At 37.5% G+C, this 10,861-nt stretch overlaps 1 protein-coding gene across 1 annotated transcript in view; it reads right to left on the bottom strand.

The window, feature by feature from the left end:
• NDNF (neuron derived neurotrophic factor) overlaps nucleotides 1-10,688 on the bottom strand; it is an 18,794-nt gene extending 8,106 nt beyond the window's left edge. Inside the window, exons 1-2 of the mRNA XM_034661677.1 lie at nucleotides 10,501-10,688; nucleotides 689-813 (exon numbers count right to left, since the gene is read on the bottom strand). Coding sequence (XP_034517568.1) covers nucleotides 689-813; nucleotides 10,501-10,688 — 313 coding nt within the window. The remainder of the gene's footprint in view (nucleotides 1-688; nucleotides 814-10,500) is intronic.
• Nucleotides 10,689-10,861: the final 173 nt, after the last annotated feature.

Below are 10,861 nucleotides of genomic sequence, written 5' to 3'. Positions count from 1 at the left end.
ATCTTGCTAGCATCCTTTGCGTGGCACCAGTCACCAAGCCTTCCCTTTAAGCTATGAAGCCTTCACCCCTTAAAGGGAGCAGGTCACCCCGGGGCCTCCTATGGACTCTTCTCATTCCCCGTAACTTGGTATTTGCTTTCCACCATCTGCATCTTCTTTAAATGCCTAACATACCCTCCTACTGATTTTCTTGTCATCCTGGCCTTTCAATGGTGCTCAGTGCCTTTTTACTCCTCTTTTTGGTGTCACCCTTTACTCTCCAGAGATCCTGACTGCATACCGGAACCACCTTGGGGGAGATTTTAATAGTTCCAATGTCCAGATCACACGCCAGGATGATTAAATAAGAACCTCTAAGGGTGGGATCCAGGCATCAGTAGTTTTTAAAGGCCCCAGTGCTGATTCCAATGTTTGGGGGAGATTGCAAACCACAGCTAGAGAGTCTAGTCCCAACCTTTCCGTTTTCCTCACTCCTTCAGGCTCTGCCTCTGTCTCCCTTAACTGGTTTTTCAACCAAGATCACTGTCCTTTGGAGCCATCCCCCATTTCTCTCATCCCCATTGCGAAGTCTCCAGCTTCTTGCCCTATGCATCCACGCTGCTCTTTCTAGCGAAAGAAGGCCGTCTACACCACAGGTCTTTGAACTCTCCACCGAGAGGCTTGGGGCCAGAGTGGTCATGCTGCTTACCAGAGCCGTCCCCGCTCGCCTCCTCTGGCAGCTCTTGGAGACTCAGTTTCCACTCTAACGGTGCATCGCAGGGAGTTACCGTGACTGATAATGGAGTATTATCTTCTTCAACCACAAAGAAATACCTGTGGGGAAGTGGACCAATTCAGACTGAGATCATTCATTCTAGGACTTACCATCAAGAGTCGCTGGAAAAATCACAGGTTTCGTTTTTATTCATTTAACAGACTTACTCTGACCCCTTATGGAAAATATCATCTTCCTACCCATGAAGCTCTCTTTCACTCTTCTTCATTGATCCTCGAAGCACTTATCACTCCCTGACATATTCTCCATTTCTTTGCTAACCTTTTTATTATTCCATCTCTTCTAATCAGAATGAAAGCTCTAAGAGGGCAGGGTGTTCGGTTCATTGATGAGGACTTACAGACTAAAATAATTCTTTTTTTTTTTAAACATAGGTTCTTTTTTTTCTTTTAAGATTTTATTTATTAATTTGACATAGAGAGACAGCCAGCGAGAGAGGGAACACAAGCAGGGGGAGTAGGAGAGGAAGAAGCAGGCTCCTAGCAGAGGAGCCTGATGTGGGGCTCGATCCCAGAACGCTGGGATCACGCCCTGAGCCTAAGGCAGAGGCTTAACGACTGCACCACCCAGGCGCTCCCAGACTAAAATAATTCTTAATAAATATTTGTTGAATGAATTGATGAGTAAGTTTAGACTTTAGCTTTTTGGGGAAAAGTCCTTAATTGTTTGCATAGTCTCAAACTTCCTCACTGGTGGGACCCCTGCTTACCTTACTGGTCTCTCATCTTCTATGCCCAAACCACATGGGGCTCCCCTGGTTTCCCAGAATCCACCCCACATTGGAACTTCTGGGATGTTGTTTCATAGGCCTGAAATGCACCCATTTGCCCTTCCTCATACTTAAGTGTCATTTCTGAATTCAGGGCTGCCTTTTCTGACTCCTAATTCTGGGTCAGGTTCTCAGATAGTCTCAGAGTATCCTGCATCTTTCCCCTGGGGCACTTATTGAAATTTGTGACTATATATTTGCATTATTTGACTGCCATTTTCTCTACAGAGGCCCACTTAGGGTTCATTTGCCATGTCATTGTATTCTAAGCCTTTAGCACTGATTTCTGCATATAGTAGGTACTTGATAAATATTTTTGAATGATCAATTATTAAATCAATTAATAGAACCCAAGAATCCTGGCACCAACTTTATTGTTCCAGCTCCAGGAGACTTAACACCTCAAGTCTGTTTCTATCTAAAGATACAGGATCTGAACGGCACTATCAGGACTTTCCCCCCTCACCATTCAAATATGAATTGAAAGAAGGAAGGTGGGTATAGGGCAGTGGGAGGACAAATAAAGACTCTATAAAAATAAAAACAACTTTCTCATAAAATAGTAAAGTTAGACGTCATCTAGACAAAATAACTAGATGACTGAAGCATTTACTGGGTGGGAAGCTATATGTATCATAAACATCTTTCAAGACAGGTGTTAGATGGCTTAATTTTCATTTCGGTCTCCTTTTTGGAGAGCAGAATTTTGTTCCTTTGGCCAGGCTGCATGGGATATTTTAACAATACAGACACAGCTGAACCCATCTATATTACAAAGACATAGGTACAACAAAATCTTTTGTTTGGCATCATGTAAGTAAAAAAGTGTTCAAAACTTCTAGGTTTCGATTTTTCTGTGGGTAGCAGGGCTAACTGCTGACGCAGAAATCAGTGTGTCAGTTCATCTACTACCTTCTGTTCTCATTTCAAACAAGAAAGTAGCTTATTTCCCAAAGTAACTATGTCTTACTAACTTAAACACAGGCCACAGGCAACCAATGACAAAACAATTCTTGCATTTCACAAGGTACTCATTGTACATATAAAACAGCAGGGAGTCCCTCTAACTCAACATTTTCATATGGAAGCACTTACGATTAGGGATAAAAGATGATCTGAATAAACTTTAACAATTTGACAAACATTTGTTGGCTACCATACACAGAGCACTTGGGGAAGAGATCAGCAATCGTTGATAATAGGGCATGATCTATGTACTCCAGATATTAACTGGCTGGTGAGGCAGACAGAAATGTAATGAATAACTAAGAAAAGATGGCCCCAAATTTTAATGCCGAAGCTGAGGGATAAACACTCCATAAGGCATTTAGTCTTTGGAATTTATGTGGTAAACATAATAATAATTAATGAAAAAAGCTATCCACTGCTGCTAAATTTTATCTGGAATTTCATCGTTAGTTGTAATATCAACAGTGTCTATGAGTGCCTCCCGCTGCGTATTTCACTCCTAGAAATGATGTTTCTATTGTTGCTGTAACTCTCAACTCAGGGTGAGGTAACGTTTCATCCAAATGTAGATACCAAAGTCCCTGATCATTATTTGCGGGGTAAAAAAAACAAGAAAGAATAAACAAATATGTATCATTTTTCAAGGTTAAAATATTTAGAATCACTACATGAGCCCAAATTGTTGATGGAGTAAAGGTAAACGAACCATGATAGTTTTTACTACGTTTGGCTTAATATTCTCAGAACCTAATCATATTGTTCAAAGAAATACTATTATTTATTTACTTTTTTTAGTTTAAGTAGGCTCCACGCCCAGCACGGAGCCCAGTACAGGGCTCGAGCTCATGACCCTGAGATCAAAACCTGAGCTGAGATCAAGAGTTGGGTGCTTAACCGAGCCACACAGGAACCCCAGAAACATTCTTATAAAACAATGTGAACCCTTGAGGAATCATATCTATTCATTTAATTTCTATTATTTTAGCTATTTGTGCTTTTTTTTGAGATGCAATTGAAATATATTAATTTCAAATGTACAAAATAACGATTTATGTATACACGGTGAAATGATCATCACAGTAAGTCTCCTTCCCCCTGTAACCGTATCAAGTTACATAATATGCAAGATAATATTGACTGTAGTCACCATGCTGTACATTATATCCCCTCATTTTCTTTGGATGGATACCCAAAAGTGGAATTGCTAGATTATATGAGAGTTAAATTTACAGATTTTTGAGGGACATATTACTGTCTTCCATAGTGGCTGTACCAATTTATATTTCCACCAACAGTGCATGAGGATTCCCGTTTCTCCACATTCTTGCTAATATTTGATATCTCTTGTATTTTTGATAATAGTCATTCCGACAGGTGTGAGGTGGCATTTCATTATGGTTTTGATTTGCATTTCCCTGATGATGAGTGATGCTGAGCATCTTTTCATGTACCTTTGGCCATAGGTATGTCTTCTTTGGAGAAAGGTCTATTTGTATCCTCTGCCCATTTTTAAATCAGTTAGACGTGTTATTTTTAAGTTGTATGCATCCTTTATATATTTTGGATTTTAACCCCTTATTAATATATGACTTGCAAATACCTTCTCCCATTCAGTAGGTTGCCTTTTTGTTTTGTTAATGATTTTCTTCACTATGCAGAAGCTTTTTAGTTTGATGTAGTCCTACTTGTTTATTTTTGCTTTTGTTGTCCTTGCCTTTGGAGCCAGATTAAACAAAACAAAACAAAAAACAGAGAAAAAAGAACCCAAAACACTGCTAAGAGCAATATCAAGGAGCTTACTGCCTATATTTAGTTTAGTGGTCCAGTTTCATTCTTGGGCATGTGGCTGTCCAGTTTTCCCAAGAACATTTTTAAACAAACTGTCCTTTTCCCATTGTATATTCTTGGCTCATTTGTTATGAATTAATTGACCATGTATTCATGGTTTATTTCTGGGCTGTCTATTCTGCTCCATGGATCTATGTATCTGTTTTTATTCCCATACCATACTGTTTTGATTATTATACCTTTGTAGTACAGTTTGAAATCAGGAAACATACCTCCAGCTTTGTCTTTCTTTCTCAGGATGGCTTTGATTTTCAGGTCTTTTGTGGTTCCAGACAAATTTTAGAATTATTTGTTCTAGTTCTGTGAAAAATGCCATTGGAGTTTTGATAGGGATTTCACTGAATCTATAGATAGCTTTGGGTAGTATGGACATTTTGACAAGTTTAATGCTTCCAATTCATGAACATGGAATGTCTTTCCATTTATTTGTGTCCTCTTCAGTTTCTTTCGTCAATGTCAGTTTTCAGTGTATAGGTCTTTTACCTCCTTGGTTAAATTTATTCTTAGGTAGTCTATTCTTTTTGATGCAATTGCAAACAGGATTTTTTTTTATTAATTTCTCTTTCTGGTAGTTCATTATCAGTGTATAAAAATACAACAGATTTTTGTATATTGATTTTTGTATCCTGCAACATTAATAAATTTGTTTATTAGTTACAACAATTTTTTGGTGGAATTTTCAGGGTTTTTTATATATAAAATCAAGTTGCCTGCAAACAGTGACAGTTTTACTTCTTCTTTTCCAATTTGAACACCTTTTATATCATTTTCTTCCTAATTGCTTGGGCTAGGACTCCCAATACCATGTTAAATATCAGTGGCAAGTATGGGCACCCTTGTCTTGTCCTTGATTAAATTAGAGGATAAGCTTTCTTCTTTTCACCATTGAGTGTGATCTTAGCTGTAGGCTTGTCATATATGGCCTTTATTACGTGGGGGTACATTCCCTCTATATCCGCTTTATGGAGAGATTTTTTCATAAATAGATGTCGAATTTACCAAATGCTTTTTCTACATCTATCGAGAGGATTATATGATTTTTATCCTTCATTTGGTTAATGTGGTATCACACTTATTGATTGGTGGATCTTGAATCACCTTTGCATCCCTGGAATAAATCCTACTTGATGGTGGTGCATGATCTTTTTAATGTATTATTTGAATTCAGTCTGTTAATATTTTGTTGAAGGGTTTTGCATCTATATTCATTAGGGATATTGGCCTGTAATTTTCTTTCTTTTCTTTTCTTTTTTTCTTTTCTTTTCTTTTCTTCCTTACTTTCTTTTTTCTTCTTTCTTTCTTTCTTTCTTTTCTTTCTTTTCTTTNCCTTACTTTCTTTTTTCTTTTTTCTTTCTTTCTTTCTTTCTTTCTCTTTCTTTCTTTCTTTCTTTTCTTTCTTTTTCTTTCTTTCCTTCCATCCTTCTTTCTTTCTTTGTGGTGTCCTTATATCCGGTTTCAGTATCAGGATAGTGTTGGCCTCATAAAATGAGTTTGGAAGTATTCCATCTTCTGCAATTTTTTGAAATGTTTTGAGGAGGATAGGTATTAGATCTTCTTTGAATGTTTAGTAGAATTCACCAGTGAAGCCATCTGGTCCTGGACTTTTGTTTGTCAGGACTAGCAATCTTCTTGCTAGTAATTGATCTATTCAGATTTTCTATTTTCTCATGATTCAGTCTTAAAGGTTGTATGTTTCTGGGGATTTATCCATTTTCCCCCCTAGTTTGTCCAATTTATTGGCATATACTTTTTCATATTAGTCTCATAGAAGGTCCTTTGTATCTTCTTGGTATCAATTGTAATTTACTCTCATTTCCGATTTTCTTTGTGAGCTAGAAGTTTATAAATTTTGTTTATTTTTTCAAAGAGCAAGCTCTTAGTTTCATTGCTTTTTCTATTGTCTCTTTAGTCTCTATCTTATTTATTTCCACTCTGATGTTTATTATTTTCTTCCTTCCTTTAACTTTGGGCTTCATTTATTCCTATTTTTCTAGTTCTTTTAAGTGTAAAATTAGATTATTTATTTGAGATTTTTCTGATTACTTGAGGTAGTCCTGTATCAATAAGAACTTCCTTCATAGAACTGTTTTTGCTGTGTCCCATAAATTTTGCTGTGTTACATTTCCACTTCCATTTGTCTCAAGGTATTTTTTTAATTTTTTCATTGACCTATTGTTTTTTCAGTAGCATGTTTTTAAATCTCCACATATTTGTGATTTTTCCAGTTTTCCTTTTGTGATTGATTTCTGGTTTCATACAATTATAGTCTAAAAAGATGTTTGATGTAATTTCAATCTTCTTAAATTTATTGAGACTTTTTTTGTGGTCTAACATATGATCTATCCTGGAGAATGTTCTGTGTGCACTTAAGAAGAATGTATATTCTGCTGCTTATGGGTGGAATGTTCTGTATATATCTAGTAAATGGTCTAATGTGTCATTTTAGGCCAGTGTTTCCATATCGATATTGATACTCTGTCTGGATAAACCATCCATTGACGAATATGGGGTACTAAGTCCCTCTACTATAATTGTATTGCTCTCAATTTCTCCCTTTAGGTCTGTTAATATTTGTTTATGTATTTAGGTGCTCCTATCTATATTGGGTATATAAATATTTACAAATGTTAAAAAAATTAAAAATATATTTACAAATGTTATATCTTTTTGCTGGATTGACCCCTGTATCATTATGTAATGCCCATCTTTGTCTTTTATTACAGCTTTTGTTTTAAAGTCTATTTGCCTGATAAAAGCATAGCTACCCCAACCTTCTTTTGGTTTCTATTTCCACAGGACATTTTTTCCCATCCCTTTACTTTCAGTCTATGTGTGTCCTTACATCTAAAGTGAGTCTCTTGTAGGGAGCTTGTAGAATTAAAAAAATCCATTCAGCTACTCTATGTCTTTTGGTTGGAGAATTTAGTCCATTTATAGTTAAAGTAATTATAGGTAGGTGTATACTTATTGCCATTTTGTTAATTGTTTTCTGGCTGTTTTGTAGTTCTCTTCTGTTTTTTCTCCTTCTCTCACTTTCTTCTCTTGTGGTTTGCTGGCCTTTTTTAGTATTATATTTAGATTCCATTTTCATTATCTTTTTTTGTATATGCCATAGGTTTTTGCTTTGTGGTCACCATGAAACTCACCAATATAAGCCTATGTGTATACACCAGTATATTTTAAGTTGGTAACAAGTTAAATATGAATACATTATGAAACTACATTTTCATTCCCCAGTCCCGCATTTTATGCTTTTGATGTCACATTTTACATCATTTTATGTATATACCCTAACTAATTGTTGTAGTTTCAGTTTAGTTGTTTTGTTTTGTTTTGTTTTGTTTCTACTTCTGTCTTTTAATCTTCATGCTAGCTTTATAATTAGTTCACTACGTTTAATATATATTTACCTTTACCAGGGAGATTTTTACTTTCATACATTTTCTTGATACTAGTTAGTGCCCTTTCTTTTCATCTTAAAGACACATCCTTGACATTTCTGGTAAGGCTGGTTTAGTGGTGGTGAACTCCTTTAGTTTTGGCTTGTCTGGAGAACTCTATCTCTCTTCAATTCTGAAAATCTTGCTGGGTGAGTAGTCTTGGTTGGAAGTTTATTGCTTTCAGCACTTTGAATATATCATGACATTCTCTTCTGGCCTGCAAAGTTTCTGCTGAAAAATCTGCTGATCATCTTGTGGGGGTACCCTTATTTGTAACAAGTTTTTCTCTCGGTTTAAAGATTCTCTCTTTATCTTTGAATTTTGACATTTTAATGTAATATATCTTAGTGTGGATCTCTTCAGGTTTATCTTATTTTGAACGCTGGGTTTCCTGGACATGGATGTATGTTTAATCCTCCAGGTTAGGGTAGTTTTCACCCATTATATTTTCAAATAAGTCTTCTGGTGCTTTCCTTCTCTCTTCTCTTTCTGGGACCTCTAATATGCAAATGTTTTCCATCTGATGTTGTTCTATAGGTTTCTTAAATGGTCTTCACATTTTTTTCAAAGATTTTATTTATTTATCCAACAGAGAGAGAGAGAGAGAGAGAGAGAGCGAGCACAAGCAGGGGGAGCAGCAAGCAGAGGGAGAGAGAAAAGCAGGCTCTCCACTGAGCAGAGAGCCTGACATGGGGCTTGATCCCAGGACCCTGAGATCATGACCTGAGCTGAAGGCAGACACCCAACTGACTGAGCCACCCAGGCCCCTCTGATCTTAACTTTTTCAGATTATTTTTTCTTTTTCCTGCTCTATTTGGGTGATTCCACTGCCCTGTCTTCTTGGTTACTTATCCATTCTTGTGCTTTATCTAGTCTGTTGCTGACCTCCTCTAGTGTATATTTCAGTTTGGTTACTGTATTTTTAAGATCTATGACTTTTGTCTTACTACTTCCTTATATTTTTTATCTCTTTGTTGAAATTCCCTCTGTGTTCACCCATTCTTCTCCCAAGAATGGTGAGCATCTTTATTACCATGACTTTGAACTCTTTATCAATAAATTACTTATCATTAAGGTTTTTTTTTCTTTCTTCTTTCTTCCTGGGGTTTCATCTTGTTCTTCATTTGGAACATATTCCTCTGGGTTTTTTGTTTGTTTGGTTGGTTTTTGTTTTTTGATTTTGTTCAACTCTCTGTGTTGGTTTCTATGCATTATGTGAAAGAACTATCTCTTCCAATCTTGAAGGATTGGTCACAGGAAGACTGGGGGTGTCTCAGGCTTAGTCTCTGCAGTGTCCTGGTGGTAGTAACCTGCCAAGAACTGTCTTTCTGACTATTTCAGTCCAACAGGGTGCAGAAATGTAATGACCCTAGTCACCAGAGCCAGGAATTCAAGGGGCATCCCCTGGGTGGCCTGTGCACACATTCTGGCTTTGGTTGGGCTGTGGTCTAGTGCCAGGCTGGGGCAAGCCTACCTGCCAGGTTTAGCAGTGTGGGGCCATAGGAGAGCACAGATGTGGGGCAAACGATGCTAATAAGCTAGAAGGAGAGTGCAAAAATGATACTTGCCAGCACCTTCATGCCTCAAAAGAGTTCCAAGAGACCCCTGCCCTTTAAGACACTTTAAGACTTTTTAAATCTTAAGTCTTAAAAGACACTTTAAGATTAGCCAGTGAATCTCCTTTGTATATAGTGGAGGCATTTTTGAGCTTACTGTGTTTGCACTGGGTCCTGGGGTGAGTAAGTCTGTGCATATGCCCTTTAAGAGTGGAGTCTTATGGAGCACCTGGGTGGCTCAGTTTGTAGAGTGTCCGACTCTTGGTTTTGGTTCAGGTCGTGATCTCAGGATTGTGAGACTGAGCCTCATGTTGAGCTCCATGCTCAGTGGGGAGTGTGCTTGAGATTCTTTCCCTCTGCCCCTCCCCTACCCCCCCTCTCTCTTGCTCTCTTGCTCTATCTCTCTAAAATAAATATATAAACCTTTTAAAACAAAGAGAGTGAAGTCTTAGTTTCTCATAGCCTTTTGGGTCTCCCAGACATAAGCCAGATATTTTGGGAACTTGTCTCTCTGGTGCAGGTCCCAAGGGTTGGGGAGCTTGATATGGGGCTTGAACCCCTTGTTCCTCAGGGACGTGCTCTGTATTTGTCAGACTCTTCCTTTTTGTGAGTTACCACACTAGAGGTACAGTTTTGGCAAGATCATGCCTCTGCTTCTCCTATCCGTCTCTATGTGGACTTTTTATCCTTTGTGCAGAGGAACTGTTTAGCTGGTTTTCAGATCTTTCTCAGAGAGAATTGTCCTATATGTAGCTGTAGTTTTGTTGTGTTAATGGGAGGAGGTGAACTCAGGGTCTTCCTATGGGCCCGTTTTGAACCCTGTTCTTGATTAATTTCATCTTAATCCTACAGAATACTTCTTAGAAATTTCCTGCTATCCCAAAGATAAGAAAATAATCATTCTAAAATGTAAGAATGGCAAAAATTGCTCTCTCCATGCCAAAAGAGATCACAATCAGCAAGGACCAAACAGCCTCTACTTAATGATTAGAAGTTGCGTTGTCATTTCTTTTCTTAGAGAAAATAGGCAATACTATTCAGAGGTGGATTGTAAATGATCTAATCTAAGTCTAAATGGTTACTTTGCTTTTTAGCATCCCCTTTATGAACTTAGTGAAAAAGAAAGTACTGCATAGAGCATACCTTTTGGGTGTGTCTCTAAAGAGATAACTGTTAATTTCAGCTCCATCTGGAATTACTGATGAATCATGAAAAAATGCCTTGTCCCGGATCTGCATCTGAAAAAGTTCCTCATCTCGAGTGGGTAATTTCTGAGTCCTTAAGCTGAGTGGTAATAGCAGCCACAGCAGACACCAGTGGAGAGGCACCATCCTGGGGCAACAGAAATGATTGCTTACATTAGTTCTGCAGGTAGACACTTGGGCAAGTTGCAAACTTTCTAAAGCATTAAGAATATTTTAGTTTTGACAGAAAATTAGAGTTGTATTAGGTATTTTGGATACAGACATGATCTTGAAGACAACTTTCTTGTTTTGTTTTTTTT

This window comes from Ailuropoda melanoleuca, chromosome 5 (assembly GCF_002007445.2).
Source record: "Ailuropoda melanoleuca isolate Jingjing chromosome 5, ASM200744v2, whole genome shotgun sequence".
Lineage (NCBI taxonomy): Eukaryota > Metazoa > Chordata > Mammalia > Carnivora > Ursidae > Ailuropoda > Ailuropoda melanoleuca.
Note: the sequence above shows the minus strand (reverse complement) of the source record. Positions and strands in the feature narration are given on the sequence as shown.